The sequence below is a fragment of the Typopeltis vanoorti genome, chromosome 3 (genome assembly GCF_054136105.1).
Source record: "Typopeltis vanoorti isolate ZY-2024b chromosome 3, IOZ_Tvanoo_1.0, whole genome shotgun sequence".
Taxonomy (NCBI): domain Eukaryota; kingdom Metazoa; phylum Arthropoda; class Arachnida; order Uropygi; family Thelyphonidae; genus Typopeltis; species Typopeltis vanoorti.
The window spans coordinates 42,889,356-42,912,538 of record NC_143551.1 but is presented as its reverse complement, the minus strand read 5'-3'; the positions used below and the strand labels follow the sequence as shown (position 1 = coordinate 42,912,538).

The 23,183-nt window shown below is 36.5% G+C and overlaps 1 protein-coding gene across 1 annotated transcript in view; it reads right to left on the bottom strand.

The window, feature by feature from the left end:
- LOC150108079 (dynein axonemal heavy chain 3-like) overlaps positions 1–23,183 on the bottom strand; it is a 1,881,116-nt gene that overhangs the window by 233,717 nt on the left and 1,624,216 nt on the right. The window contains exon 65 of the mRNA XM_090415945.1: positions 9,751–9,894. Within this exon, the coding sequence (XP_090272071.1) occupies positions 9,751–9,894 (144 nt within the window). The remainder of the gene's footprint in view (positions 1–9,750; positions 9,895–23,183) is intronic.

Here is a 23,183-nt window from a genome sequence, read left to right as displayed (position 1 = left end):
TAACATTCCTGGATGCTGAAAATGTCAAGTTCTTTCGTAATATCCTCATTTTTAATATGATATTGCTACTGATGCCATCTGTTCATGCCCTTAATCTTTCTCAGGACTCTCATATCTGCAGTCTCTAGTCTTTGGTCAAGCGTTTTACTTTTGACCCAGCTCTCAGATCCATAAGTTAAAATTGGCTTGAATACTGTCTTGTATATAGCTAATTTAGTGTTTTGACTAATTTCACTCTTATTCCATATGAATTTATTCAGCTGACTTCCTACCATACCAGCTTAGATGATTCTGTTCTCTACTTCCATATTTAATTTACCATCTTCACTAAAAATTGTGCCTAAGTAGCTGAAATGTTTTACTTGTTCTATAGGTTCTCCATTCACAATGCAGTTGATATTTTCAATGTTTCTGCCTATTTTCATTGTCTTTGTCTTTTTAATGCTGACCTTCATACCATATCTATTACAACAGTTATTCACTTTAGTCAGGGAATCTTGCAGATTTGTACTGGATTTATTTAGAAGTATAACATCATCCACATAAAGCAAAGGTTGAGATTAACATCTCCAATTTTGATATCTGGTTTAATACCACTTTCCTTCATAATGTGATTCATATAGATAATGAATAACAGAGGAGATAATGTACATCCTTGTCTAACACCAGATTTAACATTAAACCATCTCCCTGTACTTCCTTCAATTCTAACTGCTGACTTACACTCAAATAAAGATTAAGTATTGCTTGATATAAGGCCCCATTGATACCATATAACTGTAGCATTTCGAATAGCTTCTCTCTTGGCAACTTGTCATATGCCTTTTCAAGATCTACAAAACTTAAATACATATCTTTGTTATATTCCCACGATTTCTCAACTATTTGTCGTAAAGTGAAAATCTGATCCTGACAGCCTCTGTTTGGCCTCAATCCAGCTTGTTCTTCACCAAGCTTCTCTTCCACAATTCTTCTCAATCGTTTCTCACGTATACTTGAATAAATCTTACCAGGAACACTCAGTAAAGAAATACCTCTATAATTTACACATTTAGTTTTATTTTCCTTTTTATATATGTACTTTATTTATTTATTTATTTATTCGTATGAAGTTCCTCCCCCCTTTTCTCCCCCCATACCTATTGGGGCGAGTCTAGCCCCCTCATGGAAGGTTAAGTATTTATGGCTGTAGATCCATGTGTTCAAGGGGCCGGTTTGCCTGCTTGCGGGATGAAACACCCTATATAAACTAGGGGGGGGGAACCCTGCTGTCCATGCCCAAGACACCGGCTAACTTGGCTATGGCTGAGAAAGATCCTTAAGCTCCTCATGTCGGTGACGGGAATCAAACCTAGGACACTACTTCCCAAGGCATATGGTCGCGAAGCACAAAGCCACTAGACTAACCATGTGGACTATATGGATACTATGAGAGCTATACTCAAATGATCGGGAATTTGTCCCTCTGTCCAGGCCTTCTGAATTATGCAGTGCAGCCACTTCATAATTCAGAACCTCCATATTTGAGCTTCTTCAACCTCCATATTTGAGCATTTCTGGTCTAATATCATCTACTCCTGCTGCCATTCCACATTTCAGGCTTTTTATACTTCAAGTATGGATATGTATTCCTGACTGCATGCCTGTTCAGTGTTTTTTACCACTGTGTTGCCATCACTGCTTGTTTCATTTAGCAATTTTTCGAAGTAATTACTCCATACTTCAAGGATATCTTTTTCTCCTGTTTTCACCTTTATCATCTCTAATCCCATTTTACAGCATTCTTTCCTCCATTTCTGAGCTTCTTCAACAACCTCCAGAATATTTTGCCACCTTCTTGATATTTATTTTCTATGTTCTTAATATGTCCTCCCATGACTTTTGTTTAACTAGTTTTACAAAGTGTTCTTCAGCTTTCTTACATTTGTCTCTGTATTCTCTAAGAGCACAAGCTGACTTATTTGCCAGGAACTTTTGATATGCTTTCTTATTTTCTTTCACTGCCTCTTTAACTTCCTGTGTCCACCATGGAGTTCTGATTTTTCTATCCTTACAGACAACTTCACCACATGCCTCTCTGGCTGAATTAATCAGTGTTTTCTTCAGGGCTTGCCACCGAATCTCCAAAGTTTGGTTCCCGTTTTCAAACTCTTTCATTTTTTCTTCAATCATGTTTGTGTATTTTAGTCTACAGTTCACATCTGAGAGCTGCTCAACTTTTATTCGCTTGAAAACTGAAAACTTTCTTACATGTTATTCTTTTCAATATGAAATTCAATTTATCCTCCTCAAGACTAAATGGTTTTCACTTCCAATTTCAAATCCTCTGTACACTCTGGTGTCCTGCACCAGGGAGAAAACATCACTATCAACAATAACATCATCAATGAGACTTTTCTTATTCCTTGCCTCTTCTCTCCATGTGAATTTGTGCACATTTTTATGTTGGAACATTGTGTTAGTAATAACCAGTTCATGTCCTGAGCAGAAATCCAATAGGTGTTTGCCATTATTATTAGCTTTGCTCTTTTCTCCAAATTTTCCCAATATATTTTTGTATGTCTGACAATCATTTCCTACTCTGCTATTTAGATCCCCAACAAGGACCAACTTTTCCTTTTCATTGTGTCAGTTTCTTTCTCTAAAGCCTCAAAAAATTCCTCCACTTCTACGTTAGTAGAACCTTCTGTGGGACGATAGGCTCAAATGAGTCTCACTGTCCAGTTTCCCATTCTCATATTTGCCCACATCACTCTACTTGAGACTGCCTGCCATTCAAGAAGATTAGCCTCGTATTTAGTGTTGAATACTATGGCTACTTCTTTTTTTCCCTTGAGTGTCATTGCCTGAATATAACATTTTGTATTATTGCTCAGAAAGATCTCACCAGTTTTTGTCTTTTTTGTTTCAGTAACCCCTATTATGACGATCTGGTACTTATCCAATTCCTCAGCTAGCTCCATTTCTTTGCCATTCAGGCTTCTTATGTTGATAGTACTGATTTTGAACTCTGGTGATGTTGAGTTTCTGTGGGTTTTAGGATTTGTTCCAGTAGCTGACTTTTCTCTGTTTGCCTTGGTTCCTTTACAAAAAAAACAGGGGCCTTGTTTAACTGGGCATGAAATTCTTTCATGTTGTACAATCATTTTTTATTTTGGTTTAAGCCAATAAGAATACAATTTGGTCAGCTAAATCCCAAATTGCCAGCCCATCTTCGTTTATTCCGTATCCAGGTAGATACCCAACAGGGTGCACCATGGTTAGGTGAGGATTGGACCTTAGGTCAGAAGCCCTGGTCGGTTCTCTGCATTCCTTTAAAGGCTATGTGAAGGTCTCCTCTCAGTTTAATAGCTTTGACCCTTACGCACCCGAAAAATCAAAATTAAACTCTTGTAAACATCTCATCCTTCCTTTTACTGTTATGATGCACCACTCTATTAATAATTTTGTAAACTAACAAACAATCCCACATACACTGGTAATCCTGCAAGCACACAACTTCTACTGCAACTCTTACACTTAAACACACACTTATTTAAATTAATTTGTCAAGAAAACATCTGAAATGGTAGTCTTCTCTACACAAACCTTTCAGGAAAATGCCACCTGGCACAAGTAAGAGGAAGTAATGATTATGAGGGATGACTTTAATCAATGCTGATGGTAGACAGGTGACAATAAAAAAAAAAATAGTTGAATTGTAAGTGATCTTTTTTGCAAAGTCAGTATCATCCAGGAGCAGATTTTGCAGTTGCTGATGTGGAAAGTCTGGTGTTAGAAATTAAGTAGATGAACAAGAAGTACTGCATAATGAAAGATATTAATGTGAATACAGAAAAGGGTTAATTGTGGACAGGGTGTTTAAGTTCAGAAGGCATACTGAAAAAGATGGTAAAATAGCTCAAAGGATTACTTGGATGTTGAAAAACTTGCTAACAAGTATAGATAGGGAGGTTATTATCTCTCTTTATAAGACTATGATTCACTGCATCATGAGTATTGTGCACAGATTTGGTCATATGGGTTTCTTGGGGATTAGGATGTGGTGGAGAGGATTCAGAGACTAGAAAGATGGTAACAGAATGGTACCATGAGGATAGGTTAAAATGTTTGAAATGCATGATTGAAACTTATAAGTTATTAAATGGGTTCTCTAGGATCGACACAAAGTAAATTTTAAAACACGTGATGAATAGAGAAAGATCTAGAGGTCATCCCTAGAAGTTGTATTAGAGTGTAGTTAATAAGGATATGCATACAGACTTTTTGTTTAGTAGGTGGTGAGTGAGTGAGTGAGTGGAATGGATAGCTAGAATTAAAGTTTAGAGTGGGTTTCCTGTGATGAGTGTTGTGATCCCATGGAGATAACCATGTAATAATAATAATAATTGAGTGTGTATACTTTGCACCCCATCATTGCTTACCAAATTCAGAACCTTATATTCTGCAACATTGAACTGATAATACTCACTCATACAATTTACTCAAGTCTTCCCTTAAGGCCACACAACATCTGTTTTGACCTCCTTTTTCTGCACAATTCTGCATCATCTGCAAACAGTTGCATATTACCAGTAAAACCTGTTTCAATATCATTAATGATATTGAACTAGTGACCTTCTTGTTTTGGGACAACACACCACCATATGCAATGTGCTGCCACCTATCTGACAGCCAGTTAGTTATCCAACTCAAAAGTTTGTTATCTGATCCCATCAATTTCAGTTTCATTATCAGCTTGTTGTGTGGCAATCTATTAAAAGCCTTTGCAAAATTTAAATATACCACTATATATGCATCTCCTTGTCCAATGCGTTCAGCACCTTCTTATAGTACATAAGTAATTTGGTAAAACATGATTTTCATTTAACAAACCCATGCTGATAATCACAGGCAAGACTGTTGTTATCAATCCACTTCTGTGTCCTAGCTCTCACCAACCTCTTTAACATCTTAACCACAATTCCAGAAATAGAAATTGGCCTATAATTTATAGGGACAGAATTATTACCACCTTTGTGAAGTGGAATAATTTTACATTCTTTCCACTCCCTTGGAACCTCTGTTGCAAGACTTTAAACAGGTATGCCAAGACTATTACCAAGTCCCTGGAACACTCCCTTAGGACACATGGTGATATGTCTTGAAGTCCTATTCCTTCAAATAGCATCAAGCTTACTTAATTTCTCATATACCTCACTCAGAAGTAAGACTTCCTTTCCCATTTTCTACACTTATTTCTCATGATGTCACATCGTTGAGAATGAAACACTAATGAATTATTCAGTAAATATTTCAACTACATCCTCCCCAGCAGTTACTAATTTACCAGCTTCATGCATTAACATCATCTTCTCATAATCATCCTCCATTTTTTTCTAGCTGCATATCAAAAAAATGATCTAGGATTTAAAAATTTTTTTTTTTATTGCCATGATTTGCTCATTTATGCTCTTACTGCACTTTTGCTGTTCTTCCTACTTGACCTACTCTTTATACTCTTCATGAAGCTGATTATTATCATTATTCATCTTGTGCTGCCTCCACAGTACCTTCATCTTACCAGATTGCATGCTTAAATCTACCATTTATCCATCTGACACCCACCTTATTCAGCCTTTTGAGCTTTGGAACACAGTCACACACTGATATTGTCAAATATATATGTAGTTCCATATATATCCTTTCCTCACAGAAGTCTTCATGTAGCTGGACACCATCCAGATGATTACCTCATGGTCACTCACCAACTGAAAGGAAATGTGATACCTCACTCACAATCACATCTTCCGATAAAATGATTAGATCTAAGCCTCTTGATCCTTGTGACCTCCCTTACAAATTATCTAAAGTAGTTTCTCAAGAACTCAAGAAATTAATTTTCCTTCTACTCAATAGCTATTGTTTAATTTCAATCTATATGACCATAATTAAAATCACTCATAATAATCGTTCTTCCTTGTTCACTAACTCGAGGTGCTTATGCATCTCATCATCACTACTTTCAACATTCCTTGGCTTCTAGCAGCATCTGATTAGATATCTCTTGTTGTCAATCTCCACCTCACATGATACTGCCTCAAAATCATTGCAATGATTTCTTTCTTGCATTTCCCCTTTGTGTAAATATAATCATTCTGCTATCAGTAGCAGCAGCACCCCCCCCCACTCTCTCCTTCTTGTACTTTCTAAGTCCAAGAAAAACATCACATCCTTCCATTACTATCCCATTCAAAGTCTCATCCTATCAACCATGTTTCACCTATTTGAACAATTTTGGGGTAAATAATCAATCAGCAAATCCATTTGATTTCTCTTATTTCCCCTGGCATTCAAAATATGAAATACATATTTGTTGCTTAATGAGAGTTTGAAGGAAGTGGTTGAAAGTAATAATATGGATAATGAGATGCCACACAGAAAAAATTGCATCCTTGCACAGACTCCTTCATGGGACAAAATGCGAGCTCAAGCGACTGGAGAAACGATTGGTATTTTTTTCATGAATCGTTTATCTACCAGCCATCTCTTCATCAGGAAAATGGTGTAACTTCGTCTGTGTAGCTCAGTAGAAGTGGCGTTTGCACTCTACAGTGCTTGACCGCATGACGAAAGATTTGGGTTCACTAGTCACCAACTAGAGCAGTGTTTCCCAGGTTTTTCCTACGATGGAACACTTCACAAATCCTGAAATTTTCATGGAACACCTTGGTTATTCTGTAATGTATTAATAATTAATTAATTATTATTAATTTATTATTATTTAATTAATTATTGATATATTTCAAAATTAATAATTAATCATGGCATAATCATAAAGAGTATTAGTACACTTATGTATATGGTGTGACATGTTGACAAATATAAAATTACATTTAAATCAGTTATCAATCACTGGACTAATGAAATCTTGTAGCATATTGTAGTTTCCTCAAGCCAACATCATTAAATTAATTTGTGCTGATTTTCATTGGCATATCCCATTCTGATCACCAAAAATTTATAACATTATTATGAGTACTTATGAGTGAATGCAGACTTTTTCTCCTGTGTGCTGGTAGTTTTCCCCTCCTTTTGTACATCCTGGAGATTGCTCTGCAGGCTGGAGGTGGATGAATCACTATCTGTTGTGTCACAAACATCTTCAACTAGTGATATCTTACACCAAAATTAAACAAATTCCCTTGTCTCGTATTGATATTAAATTTTAAATCTGCAGGCCTATTACTTTTAAAAAATCATGGCATTATGGTTACGAAACAAGCACTTTCACTCTACAATATGAACTTGTGAATAAAGTATTCAGTATTACTAGATTTGAGAAACAGATATAGACTACCTTGATCTTCAATTTCAGTAGAAAAATTTTCTTTATACTTCCTTGCCGATTGGTCACTAACATTTGCAACACAGATGTTATTTCGTTCAGTTTTGAGAAAAGAGGATACGCCGCCCATTGTTGTAATCAGCTTGCAGGCAATTTTTATGATCAGTCATAAACAGTGGTATTCCCTTTCCCCAAATGTTGAAAGGTTTTGATGTGTGAAAATTAACGATAATTCATGAATATTTCCATGTTTAAAAATATGCCACTTGGTCACTGACATTTGCTACACAGATGTCATTTCCTTCAGTTTTGAGAACAGAGGATACGCCGCCCATTGTTATAATCGGCTTGCAGGCAATTTTTATGACCGGTCATAAACAGCGGTGTTCTCTTTCCCAACATTTGTTGAAAGGTTTCGATGTGTGACAATTAACAATAATTCATTAATACTCTTATGCTTAAAAATACATGGCTTGGTCACTAACATTTGCTACAGATGTTATTAGGTGTTCTGGGTCTGAGTTTTTTTGACATATTCATGAATATTATTTTCCTCTGAATATTTCTACTATAAAATATTTATTCATGAAAAATGCTTAGAAAACTCAAATGACAAATTCCAGAACTTCTTGCGGAACACTTATTCACCTTCTGTGGAACACTGGTGTTCTGCAAAACACCATTTGGGAAACCCTGACTAGAGGAACATTTTCTAAGCCTTTTCTTGCCAGTTCCCAAGCTAGTCGATCTCCGGCACGAGCAAGTGAGTTTTTTCTCCAGGGAACTTGGGTTTTTCATCCCATAAACTCAAGAAACTGGCCGTCGAACCCACACTATTTTCAAACATTAAAAATATTGTGTTAGGATTAGGAACCATGAGATGGCGGCATGTTAGCCGCATTCTTCACTGCATACTGATTAATTAGTGATAGCCTTGGGCCAGCTATCTCTGATTGGTTACCAGTGAAGATTGAACTGCCCACTTAGTCTCCAAAAGTTAGATAAGGCTAAAACGGCTCACCTACTTCTTATAGGGAATAAAAGGCATTAGCTGATTTTATGTATCTACCAGCCATTTTTCCATCAGGCAAATGATGTAACTTACATCTTTCATTCAAGTACAGATGATAATTATGAATTATATATGCATCTGTCCTCTACTTTAGGTTTGAAATTCAAACCACAAAGCTGTGCCAAAATTATTATTATTATACAGGCATCTCCATGTTGTCAGAAGACTCATTGTGGGAGATCCATTTATTCGCACACTAGCCATCATCACAAAATGCCTATCATACTTCTCCTTAAACTCATTCACTGATGAAGCACCCATACTCACCTCTTTAAATCCCATTGCACCCTTTCACCATCTTCAAAGAAGACACCTAGTCCTAACACCCTTGCTAACCACACTCTTATACAACTTCCACTGGTGACCCCTTGTTCTCTCTTTTTTTTGTCATACTGAAAAATGTCTTCAGTGTCAATCCTATAAAATCCCTTTAATAACTTAAATGCTTCTATCATTTTACCTCTTTTTCATCTATCAGCTAATTTTTGGACCCTACAGACCGTCAATCTATGCTCATAGTGAGCATTCCAAACCTGTCACAATCTTTGTCACTTGCCTCTGGATCTTCTCCACAACTTTTTCATCACCATGGAATCTGGAAGTCCAGATCTGTGGGCAGTAGTCCAGATGTAGTCTTATTAGAGCCTTATATAGGGGAACAATAACCTCTTCCTTCTTGTATGTTCTTCCACAGCCACATAATCTAATGTGCTATTGTGGTTATCTTTGCAATATGCCCTCTAAACTTCAACTCCCTGTACTGAGCCTTGTGGTACACCACTGGTTACCTGCCTTTTCCTTTTCCTGGACCCAACTCCTCCATAAACCACTCACTGATATCTGTCCATTAGCCAGCCTTTAATCCAAATCACCAGATTCATAACCATCTCCATTTGTTCCAATTTATGCAATAGAGTTCTACATGGAATCTTGTCAAATGATTTTGCAAAATCTAGCAATATCACTGAGTAGCCATTTCCCTTTTCCAACTCCATTGTCACTTGATTATAAAATGTAAGCAAGTTACTAAGGCAAGACCTACCTTCACCAAACATGTTGTCCTTTAACTTTTTTTTTTTAAATGTCTGATGAAGCATTTATCTACTGCAAAACTTTTGTATATTCAGTAATCTGTGTGTTTTGTAATGCATTTCTCTAAAGTTACTCTTTATTTACCATTATTTTTAGATTTTTGTAGAGGCATTCATGCATAAATTAACACCATCTAAAATGAAAAAGATTATTTCTGAGCTATAAATTTAATTCTAACTCCAGAATAATAAATACAAAAATTTTTATAATTAAGGAGCACAATTATCCAAGAACTCATAATGCTGTTAGTTAAATTTACCTGTAATTGAGTCATGCTAATTCGGAGATCTGATTCATTAAATTCATAGGGGATATTCCATCCAAGTGGACCAAATTTACGACGTTCCTGAACTAAGGCATGGAAGAAGCATAATCCAAAGAGAAGTTTTTTCCACATCTGAAGCTAATGGAGAAATCATAAGAAAAATTAATGCTCATGCAAAATTTAAAAAAAATAAAGGAGCACAAGGAATATAATAAAATGTTTAGCCAGCATATTAGACAATATTGTATGCAATAAACATCTGCACACATCTTAAAAATAGATTGAATATCATAAGGCATGAACTGCTGCCAGTATCTAAAATTTATCTCAAAATTTATGTGAAGCCACTCTAGAAATAATGCCTCTAGCCGATAAGGATAGTGGACTATATATCCACATTATTGTGAGAGCTAAATGCTGGATCCAAGAAGGCTGGATCCAAGACACATGTTAAAATCATTCACAATCTTGCATGATCCTCTCAGTCAATGCATTCTATGCACCCAATACTCTCCATGCAACAAAAATGTCTTTCTCATTCCTTTACACACCTTTCCTGCATAACTTCTAAGCATGATTCCTTTTCCTTGTCCCTTCCCTTTGTATTGCCCTTTGGAAACCTTTCCCTATTATCTATTTGGTAAATAAACACCTCTCAACAGCTTTTGTGTCTTAGTCATATCAGACTTCAGTCTCCTTTCAACCAAACTCTGTCAATTACATTTCTCAATCAGTTTTTGTGGCTAATATTATTGCACCCTTTCTAAAATTTCTTCATCCTCTTGAAATCCATGTGCCAGATCTGTACACAGCACTCCAGATATTGTTTTATATACAAGTTGTCCCAGTCCTGAAAATACTTCAGGTGCAAACTTTGTTTGCTTACACTTGGATAAAGGATTAAACCAAGTATATAATTCTAATCTTTAAAGGTACCTGTTGCATGACTAGAAACAATAAATTACACGATAACCACAGTAATTAACTTTAATGAAATGAAAGTACAGATATTTCATACTGAAAATAATAGTACATCATCAGTGTAGAAACAAGTAATCAAAAGAGCCAGATTACTTTGTAATCTGGCTCTTTTGATTACAGCAGTTGGTGGTTTACAATTAAAAACTGTTGCTAGATGCTAGAAATTAATATTAATAAAGAATATTATTAAATTATTCTTAAAAACTATTTTTGATGGTTACATAAAATAAGAATCACTCAAACTTTTGGGGGGGAGAGAGAGAGACAATCATTCCAATTCAGATTTGGTCGATGTAAAAGGGTTTGCAACTTTCTTTGAAAAGGCTATTTAAACCTGCTTCTATGGAGAAGACGAACTTCATCCCACTGGATACTGTGTTTAGTGTCAATACTATGTTGTGCCAGACCAGATTTTTGAGGTTTCATGTACTCAATATAATACTGATGTTCATTAATTCTTTTTTCCACAGAATGACCTGTCTGCCTCAAAGTATTAGATTAGATTGCCTTAGATTACATTCACAAGGTGTCTGGTAAATCCCAGCTAATGATAGAGGTGACCATTTGTCTTTTGTAGATGGCAACAGATGAGAAATTTTGTTGATAGGAAAATATGTAGGAATGAGATAATACTTCTTCAAAATTCTACCATTCGATTCAGAGATGACAGAAATATAACGGATTGGATTCTGTGGTCTGTTGAAGAATCCTGAGTGTTGGAACATAGGAGTGAATTATCTGCTGGATTTGATTAAGGTTGTAACCATTAAATTCCATTAACGTTTTGATAGTGAGAAGTTCTTGTTGTAAGCTTGAGGGAGAAGAGCACACATTATGTGCTCTATTAATTAAAGACTTGATAACACCAATTTTTGAGAGGTGTTATGAGCACCTCTCAAAATGAATGTATGTACCAGTAAAGGATGAATGTATCTGCCAGTAAAGGTAGGTTTTCAATAAACACTGGTTGACATCAAGACTGCTCAAAACAACTCTACAGAAGTACATTATTCTACATAATTCTCAACTGATGGGACTTCAATAAAGGTCAAAACCAGTATGAGTACTGCATTACATATAACATTGTAGTACATAAATAAAGTGCTATGTATTATGTGATATAAAAAATCAACTTAATGTGAAGTTAACTGCTTCCTTAATATATGTAGTTTCCAAGTTATACTGTTTATATATTATTATTACATGATATCTCCAAGGAGTCCAAGGACTCTTCATGGTAGGGCACACTACACCACTACAACTTATACTCTATATAAATAGCTTAATTTTGAAATGACAGACAAAGCATCATTGCTTATAAAGTTCAACATCCGGGACATGTGTTTTGCATATATAATGTATTAATTGACAAGGGTGAAAGTTTTGTTGGCAAAATGGAAAATTTGATTGATTGATTTAGGGTTTTATGGTGCAAGGAGAGCAAAAGTCATGCTGTGCCGGGACATAGGTTACAGCAGTACATGGGGTATTGGTAGGTAAACAAATAAATAAATAGTTGAAAAATTAGTGAATAATATAAAACATATGTACAAAGTTTAGTATTTACAGTGCAAAATCTACATATATACAAATCCATAAGCAAATATCTTTGAATAAATTAAGGTTTTTTTTAAATCTAAAAATGCGCAATCTGTCTGAGTCTGATAACATCTGGCTGAGTGTATAGGGTTTGGCCAGATAACTAAAAATATAATTTCTCTCTCTCTCTCTTGAGTGAAGCATTCTCTCTCCACCAAAATATGACTCATGGTAAGATGGGTGTTGCATTTCCCACACATAGGTGGGTCATCAGCCCTCAGCAAATAACAATGTGTGAGATGACAGTCACCTATGCAGAGCCTAGCAAGAACAGCTTCCTCTCTTCTGTTCCTATGTTGACTAGACTGCCAGTGCTTAATCTCATGTAATTTGTTCATCAGCGCTTCCTGCCATGAATGGTGTGGAAAATGTGAAAGGTATGTTGAAAGCATGTCAGAAGACAGTGCTATAAGTGTGGAAATATGTTAAAAGTGAGACCAAAAAGATCTGAGTAATACTTGCAGGACAGTCCAAATATTGGAGAGCTTATAGAAATGTAATTGGAAAAGGAAATGAATGCAAGAGAAATGCAAAGGATGAGAGACTAAGTTCAATGGAAAACAAATAAAATGGTAAGATAATGGTAATAAAGAAAGAGCACACTTATTCAGACTATTTCTTTTATTATTGCACAGAGTCTTTCAGAGGACAAAGTGTAAATAAACTCAAGTGACTGAAAAAACATCTGGCAAATGATGTAGCAGAGAAAAGGAGGGAGAGATGCAAAGAAAGAGAAAGAAGAGAATGAAAAGTATAAAACAGAAAGGAGACAGTACTATATTGTGGAGGTATGGTGAAATGATATTTTCTTGAACATTAAAGACACTGTTAACATACAAAGAGGGAAAGTGATAGATTTGATAGTTTGGAATGTATAAATAATTTGAAAGGTGACAGGTAGAGGATATGAAATAGATAATGGAAGAGTGAGAGAGTTTAGAGTGCAAATCTGTTGCTACAGAATAATAAGAGTAAATTGAGAAGGGCCATGATGGCAAACAAATCAGTGTATAAGTTGTGCAGACCAAATTATGTGGAGTTTTCAGCTATATGGAGTGAATCGGATGAACAAATGGGCTTACATATACTGATAGCTAGCAGTTCTAACTGCTTTGGAGTTATATGTCTGGAGAAAGTGCTGTCCAGTAAGAAAAAGTAAATTCACAATCAGAGATTTTAGAGATTGATAATGGAGAGGAATTGCAGTTGAACATGTGTAAGGGCACTCTTGAAGGGAGTGAATGCAAAAATGACAATGATCAAAGAATACTGAGTAGTCTCTCAGGTCTCAAATCTAAATGAAATATTTATTCAAGAATATGAAGGTACTTGTTGGCCCAATAAAAGATTACAGTTCATGCCAGAAGTATCAGGAATATGAGTGTGAAGTTTCTGACACTGAGAAATCCAACTTGCTCCATGTATCTACATATTCCAAAAATCCAAAAATTACAGGCATTGCTTGAAAGAGAATGATATAAAATACTGTATTTTTAGAAAGGACACACACACACACACACACACACACACACACACACACACACACACACACACACACACACACACACACACACACACACACACAGAGAGAGAGGGGGGGGGAGGATGGGGAATTGCTTATGGTAGCAGAATCATTGCAAACAACATGAAGGCATGAGAAGATTCATATGAAGCAGACAAAATATATGGCAAAATATATAAACAGGCCAAAATATATAATCAGTTGCTGCTGTAGTCTGAAGATGCAAAGGAAGATGCAACAGAGATTGTGGCAATGGCAGTGAAGAGGGGTGAAAGTGTGGAGGAGATAGTAATGTTTGGGATGGGTGTAATGATTGGGATGAATAACACGAAATATGTAATGTTTGGTTGGGATGAATAACATGAAAGGTAGCTTGAATTGTGTAGCATGAGATTTCAGGTTGATGTTAGATATAGTGCAGCAGAAATGTGTCTGATAATGGGTGAATGAGATGATAGTGAGAATGTGCAGGAAAAGAGATCTGGAATATGTAGATACATGAAGTAAGATTGATGATAGAAGAGAGCTATATGCAAGAGATAGGAAACTAGAATTGTATGGGTGGAATCTTGCAGGGATGGCCATCTCAAGCCACTATGATGATGGCCTCATCATAGTGGCTTGAGAAATGAGGGATGTCCACTATATTACAGAGAAAGGTGGAGTTTTTCTATTTTTATATTGATCCCATACACAAGGGGTCAAGAGACATATAAGTACATCAGTGCCATGTGTTGGGTGCAGATTAGGACTGAGATAGGAGTTTATTGATGGTTTTTTTTTTTTTTTGTAATTGTTTGGGAATATTTCAAGGCTATTCCAGAGGACAGCAGTGGATGGAATAAAAGAGAGAGAGGAAAAGCAAGTTTGGTGTGTTTGCAGTTGCACAGTAAAAGGATGCAGGGCATCTGCTGCTCTTGTATTAACAGGTGCAACTGAAAGTGGAGGTACCTATAGAACAGACACAGTGCTGAAACACTGTGCATGTGTGTGAGAGAGAGAGAGGTTGAAGTGAAGAGAGGGATGATCAATGAGCCTAACTGCTTGCCTCTGAACAGCATCAAGGATTTTAAGGGAAGTTTTAGGTGCACCATCCCAAACATGTGAGCAGAATTCTAAGTATGGGCAGATTTGGGATTTGTAGCTTTATCTTTGGGTGAAGTAACAGTAGTGCCATCAGGATGAAAGAGAGCAAAAGTTGCGTCCAGTAGTCTTAGTGAGGGACCAGAATACATAGATTCCATTTGGAGAGGAGGCAAGTTTTTTTCTGCTGTTGCCTTTATGAAATCAGATTTGGATCTGCTGATGACAAATTTGCTTAAGTTGCATGCTTTGGTGTAGGCAGCATATGAAGCTGGAGTTCTTGAAGTGAGGCACTTGCAGTAAGCTAAATTTTTTTCTTCTTTTTTTAAAATTTTATTTCTGCTTTGGTACACTTTTGGTTGAACCAGGGCTTTGAAAGTGAATGAGGATTTTGCCTTGAACTGGGGATAAAGGTCTTCATGCCAGTGAGAATAATTTCTGTAACTCACTCACAGCAGGTGTTAGGGTGGGATGAGCAGAAACAATAGTCAGACCAAGAGAATAGTCAGAATTTCTATTCCTCCAAGAGAAGGAGTAGTAGAAATTCTGGAGGTCTTCCCAATTGGCTCCTTTGTAGCACCAGAGGACACGAGGTTGGGAAAGTGGGGGGGGGGCATTCTTTGAGAGAAAAGACTTGTACAAGTCCTTTGAGAGGAGAGGTGACCTCTAGAGCATATCTGGAAGGAGAAAGAACTGGTCAAAAAGAAATTCAAAGTATTTGGAGAGCAAAGCAGTCGAGTAGGTAGATGTATGATTTAAGAGCCTCCATAGATGAAGCCCTTCAGTCAGAAAGACCTGGATTCAATTCCCATCGGTGACATGAGGAACTGGTCTCTTCTGACAAAAAGGTGAATTAACTGGTCTCATACACAGGCAGGAGGTTTTTTCACCCAGAAACTTGGGTTTTCCGTCCCCCAAAACAGGCAAACTGGCTCCATGAACACACACATCTACACATATAGGACACACCAGGAGGCATGGGGCTAACCACCTTATCTTCGAATTACGGTTGTGAAGCCCAAGAACAGTTGGAAGGTCGTGGGCACTTTAGTGCCTGTTAGGACCACTGATGATGATGATGATGAGATGTATGATTTGCATTAAGTCATTACTTATAGCAAAGACCTGCTTCTCATTCAGCTTGGTCAGAGATGTTGGAATAGAAGAGCCAATTAGAATTGTGAAAGTTGGGGTCACCCAGGAATATGACCCTAGTCTTGGATAGCTTGATTGTAGATGGGTGAGTTTCATGAAAAGGAACATGAAGAGGTCAGAATGGTCATCAGTGTTTGGAGACCAGTAAATGAAACAAATGAATGTTACTAAATGGGGCCAGAGAATGTCAAAAGTAGGGGATTCTAAATTAGCTATTCTCTGACAGACTATGTTGGATTTCACAAAGGTACAGGTGCCACCTTTGTGTCAAAAAGAATTGTCATGTATGTAGTTTGGGGACTGGATGTGGACAGTAGATGTAGTTGCATTTGGGTTTCTGTCAGGAATGGGATGTCTGGTCTGGAAGACTGCAAGTGGTGGTGAACATCTTTTATGGTTGTGTTAATGACACAGATGTTAGTAAAGTGGATGTGAAGGTGAGTTTTTAGTTAAAAGATTCTGGCTTGGTTTGTGATCATTTGTGATGTGACTTTTTTGATGGGATTGGTTTATTAAGGAGATTAATTTTTGTCATTTGTTACTGTCATTGTTGTAGGAGCCTTCATAAGTTTAATCATGATTAACTGTAAAAATATAGTTGGGATGTGCAATGAGAGAGACAGACTTTTGGACATAACTTCTGTGCAGAGAAATACCAGTTTCCATACCATGATGTGGCACTGATAATACCCTCCCTCTCCCCACACACACATACTACCACTTGGACTCCCTCTCCAGGCACAACCTGGCAGAGTATGTCACAACAGGATTATGCACCAGTTGCTGGGAAGCCTCCAGACTCATAACTGACAGTTTCAAGTCCATGTACTAACTGGTGGCTGGCCTGCGGCCCCACCATTTTAAGTGATGTACCCTCGAAATGGAGGAAGTTATAGTCTCTAAGTATGTTTGTCATTATCTTGAAGGGAATCACTCATGCTGGCTGCACAAAGAAGGGGGAAATAGAAACCAGAATCCCTGCAATGGAGACCAAACATGGCATATGCCACTTCAGATCTCCAATAAGCTGGGCAGTGTTATTTCACTTGGCAATGAAGAACATCTAGTATTTAGCTGGTATTTCCTCCAGCTAAATACTAGAGTATTTAGCTGGAGGAAAGTACCTTTTTACAGCAGGAATGCTCACTGCAAAATTTACAAATTTCACTCATACCAACAAAGTTTGTTGGTATGAGTGAAATTTGGCTAACTGAGGAGGATGTTCTAACAGGAATAGAAATCAAAGCGTATAGCATATTTTGGCAGGATAGGGAAGGTAATTGTTATGGTGGTGGTGGAGTGTTACTCATGATAAGGGATGAACTGTGCACTCTCTCTGAGTGGAGAACCTCAGTGCAAATAACAGTAATGAGAGTATATGGTGTGATGTGAGATATATGTTTATAAGATATTTAGTGGGATGTTGTTACTGACCAGGGAATACAGATGATGAATAGCAGGAAATGTTTACACAAATTAGTTTGGCAAGTGCAAAGCAAGCAATCATTATGGGGGACTTCAACTATAGTGATATAAACTGGACAGAGGAGACAGCATGCAGTAATAAGGGAACTGAATTTTTGGATTTCTTGAGGAACAACTCTCTTAAGCATCATATAGTTTTAAAGAAAATGAGGATCAAGAATTTTTGATTTGGTAATAGCATCAGAGGAGCTGATTGTGACTGAGATAACATACTTGCCTTGATTTTTTCCAAAATTGTGATAGATTGGTTGAGGAGAAAGGGTAGAAATTTAAGATGCTCATTCAGATGTGACGTGTGTGTGCACATGTGTGTGTATTTTTTTTAATGAACTGATTCAGAATAATTATATTCTGAGAATTAATTAGCTATGTGTTTGGAGAGTAGTTACGTTAACTACTCAGCCAACCAGGCCAATTCTTCCAACTATTTAGCCAACAATTCCAACTACAGGTATTTCTGATTACAGTTTATTTTCAAACTATTCACAAGATAATTAATTAACTATGCATTTCACTTTGGGAGCAATGCACCTATACTTTTTTTTTTATGTTAAGAAGACAAATATTATGAAATACCAGTTTTACAATTTCTCTTTTTCATAAAATACTAAGGCCTAAGTTCAATTCTCGTCGTGACGGGAGGAATCTTTATCTGGATGATTTTCAATCGAAGGTGAGTTAGCCGATCTCATATGGAGGTAGCAGGGTTTTTTCTCCTGCATACAGACAAATCGGCCCTTCAGAACACACGCAATTTACAGACATAGAATACCAGTTGTGGTGGTGGTGGGCGGTAGATGGCGTTGATGGAGATGATTCGTAGTAGAGGTTCGGTGTAGTGGATGAGGTTGTATCAGTTGAGACAGTTGTAGGTGTGTCCTCCCGCGATGAGTCTTTGGACTTCTTGGAGGTGTCAGGAATAATAATAATAATAATAATAGATGAAGACTAGTATTTCAGCTGCAAATGGGAATTTTGCTTTAAGTTGATTTACATCATGAAAGAATTCATGTAATTTTACTGTCATTTTCTTTAATATGCACTTCTGTGCACTCAGAAATGCACATATAGGTTTAACATAGCCCTGCAAAATAATAATAGCCTTCAAAACCTGCTGTTTACCATGTAGGAAAAGGGGAGTCAGATCCAAAATACATAGGTATCCTATAATTGAAAGCACCTCAGGCTTAAGTTTTAAAATTTGTACCCTTTCTCCGTAACCATTCTATCACAGCCTTATAAAAAAATTAATATCCTGTCTCCACTAATATCTAAGTAAGGGGAGAAAAAAGAAATTCACATTTTAAGAAATAAACTCACTGATCAGTAACACACAAAATATTAATTTCAATTTATACAGAATAAAAATATTATTTAAAAAAGCTAAATAAAATGTAATTAAATACGTAATAAAGAAATACAAAAAGAAACTATATTTTCTAAAATAATTTTTGTTTTGCAGTTGTTTTTCTTATGCATGTGTCATTACAGTATTATTTCAATTTTCTCACAGAGAATTTTTCCACAATGTATTGTTGGATGAAATGTCTGCAAAGAATTTTCTGTGAATCATCATCGACTTATTATCACATTACTTAAATTACACATGCTTTGAAAAGTTGATATATTTCCCTTTAATTAATAATCTTCTTTGGTTAGCTGTGATACTTCCAGTAATGAATGTTAAAATGAATAAGCAATCAACGTTCAAAGAAAGTATCACAGGCTCTTTCCTTGAGCCAACAGGTACCTTTGTTTCTTTTAATGATTGTTCAGTTTAGTTTTGAGATCTGAGAGAATTCATTCCACCTTCTCTGATTATTGTCCTTTCTTTGATCAGAGCAAAGAGAGGACATAAAGGTGATAAAATTTATAATATTCCTATTATGTTATGCAAAAGCATTATGATATGGAATAAATAGACATAATATACAAACAGTTCCTTAATCATCTAATCACATTGGGAAATTTCTGCTAAGGCTGGTGTTCTGATTACTTGAATGTAAGTAATTGAATTAATTGGGTTTAAGGCATGGTTCAATGATCATTTTGCATGTGTGAGAGAGAGAGAGAGTGTGGACCTCCTGCTATAAGTCCTTTCACCCCCCCCCCATGGAGGTCTGGTGTTAATAATAATAATAATAATATTATTATTATTATTATTATTATTATCTGAGACCTCCAGGGAGTCAAGGACTCATCGAGAGAGGCTGTAAATTACCCACCTCAGATATCATACCTTCCCTTAAATTCATTTACACTAGACACACTCACTATCCCTAAGGGCAAAGTATTCCACTCACTCACTGCTCTCTGAGAGAAAAACCTAGCTCTTACCCCTTTCTTGACTAAGAACAACCTTAACTTCCATGGATGCCCTCGTGTTCTCTCTCCGCCTTCCATATAACGAAAAATTTCATCATGTTGTTGAATTTTTTCTTGACAATTATTCATAAGACTATTACACTTTTTTTATATAATCTTTGTCAAGTAGCTTTATTTTATCCTCCTACATGTTTCGCCAATTTTTCTATTGGCATCCTCAGGGAATACAAACTAGTAAGCTAAAATGAAGGTTACAAACTAGGTTATAACTGATGGTTCTAATTCATACAAAAAATTGGTATTGTGCGTGACAATGTGTGTGTCTCGTTAATGTGATTTATTCGTTATGGTTCATGACGTAATTGTTATGAAAATTCATTTCTTTGATGTTTAATGATCTGATAAAAGTTTTCCAAATTTCTGGTAAAATTAGACCTTGATTCTTGTTTAGGTTTTCAGTTTTACGGGCAACTGAAGCTGCTTCTTTAAACAATTACGTCATGAACCATAACGAATAAATCACGTTAACGAGACACGCACATTGTCATGCACAATACCAATTTTTTGTATGAATTAGAACCATCAGTTATAACCTAGTTTATAACCTTCATTTTAGCTTACTAGTTTGTATTCCCTGAGGATGCCAATAGAAAAATTGGCAAAACATGTAGGAGGATAAAATAAAGCTACTTGACAAAGATTATATAAAAAAAGTGTAATAGTCTTATGAAAAATTTCATCATTTGAAATGCTATAACACCCATTCAAAAGTTTATAGACCTCTATCATATCACCCCTCTTTCTCCTGTTAACCAGAGTCTGTAATCTACATACTTGCAATCTGTCCTCATAATCTAAATCCCATAATCCAGATATAATCTTTGTAACTCTTCTTTGCACCCTTTCCACAGCTTCTTTATCCCCCTTGGAACCCGGGAGACCAAATCTGCGCACAGTAATCCAAGTGTGATCTTATCAAAGCCTTATAAAGAGGCAAAATTACTTCCTTATCCTTACATGTCAAGGTTCGCTTCAGCATAGAAATTATCCTCTGAGTTGAATTTACAACTTTTGCTATGTGACCTTTGAACTTTAAATTCCTATCCACCAATACACCAAGATCCCTTGCCTCTTCAGTTTCTTGTAGCATAACCCTGCTAATATAATATGCTGCTGGATCTCTAATCACGCCAAAGTGCATAACTTTATACTCACTAACATTAAACTGCCAGCCATTTTTGTTTGCCCAGATTTCCAGTCTATTCAAATCATTTTGTAATTGCTGAATATCAGTAGCATACCTGATTGCCCTGCCTATCTTCGCATCATCAGCAAATGATTGCAAATCTGAGGATAGACCCTGCTAGAAGTCATTAATGTATAGATTGAACAATAATGGCCCAAGGACCGAACCCTGAGGTACATCACTGGTTACCTTAATGGCAGATTCACACCCACTGTATACCACTTTTTGATATCTGTTTGTTAACCATCCCCTGATCCAAGTCAATAGATTATGTTCCGATCCCATATTCTCCAGTTTATGCAACAGCCTATCGTGTGGTATCCTATCAAATGCCTTAGAAAAATCCAACATTATCATAGTGTATCCATTTCCTTTATCCAACTCGGCCGTAACATTGTTATAAAATATGAGTCAATTGCTAAAACATGACCTTCCTTTAGTAAACCCATGCTGTTCCCTGCAGAGTATAGAATGATTGTCTACCCATTTCTGTATGCGAGTTCTTACTAACTTCTCTAAAATCTTCACTACCACACCAGAAATACTAATAGGTTGGTAGTTAGACGCATCAGTTTTTGCACCGCCCTTGTGCAATGGAACTATATTCCATTCCTTCCATTCATGTGGTATCATTCCTGAGCTGAGACTCAAGTTATACGAATGTGTGAAAGGCCTAGCCAATTCAGCTGAACATTCCTTTAACAAACGGGCAGATATTCCATCTGTCCCTATTGACAAATTCTTATCCAGGTTATGCAAAAGCTCTTCAACCTCATTTTCATGAACCTCTAACTTTTCATCCAATGTAGCAGTAGCACTGTGCACCATACTACATACACCTGGTTGATATATCTTAGCAAAGTGAGCACTCATTAACTGAACAATCTCCTTAGCTTCCGACACTCATGTACCATCTGCATTCAATAAAGTTATTCTTCCATATTCATTCTTTCTTTTGCTTGTGGCATAACAATAAAATTCTTTTGGATTGCCTTTAGCTTGCATAGCCAATTTCTTTTCATACTCCATTTAAGCTTTTCTCACAATACTTGTTACTTTTCTGGCCTGAGCTTTATATATTTCATAACTCCTCTCACGATACTCTTTCCACATCATCTTCTTCTTGTGGATTTCTAGCTTAATAAGGCTGCGCATCCATTTCACACCCAACCTATTTACTCTTCGAACACTAGGGATACATTGAGATACCGCCTCATTCAAGCACTTTTCCAAAGATTTCCATGCATTGCTGACATTTTTCCATTCAATAACTGATACTATGGGACCAAAGATAATATTCTTCTAAGTTGATCATAATTTCCAGCTTTGTAATTCAGCATGTAGCCTGATTTAATCAGAGTTTCAATACAAGTAGATACTTCCCAAGAAAGAACAGCATGATCGCTGTCACCAATTGGTGGTAAAATTCTTGACAGAGATCCCTTCTGACGCTATGAGCAAATCCAACACTCTTTGACCTTGAGTTCTTTCTTTCACATGCTGCTTGAGAAAGTTATCCCAGAACAATTTAATAAATTTCTGTTCTTTCTGATCATGAGATTTCTCTTCCACCCAATCAATGTTTGGAAAATTAAAGTTACCCATAATGATCATTTGTTTGGTACCCATTAGGCTAAATTGGTGGTGCATTTCTTCGTTCCCTACAACTGAGCTGCCAGGTTTGTAGCAATACCCCACCATATAATTCATTCTGTTAACCTCCACTTCACACCAAATACACTCAAACTCATCGCTACATGGGACATTGTTACCATCAGTTTTCTTGTATTTCTACCCTAATTGGACTTAAGTCATCTGATATCATTGGTAGCACTCCTCCTCTCCTATCTCTTCTGTCATTCCTAAAAATAGTATATCCATTACACTTGATCCCACTTACCATATCTGATTCTGATAGATAGGTTTCACTAATGCCAACAATCTTAGGCCACATCGCATTCAATAAAGCAACAAACTCAACCCCTTTGTTTCTAATGCTCCTGGCATTTGTGTATAGACATAATAAATTAC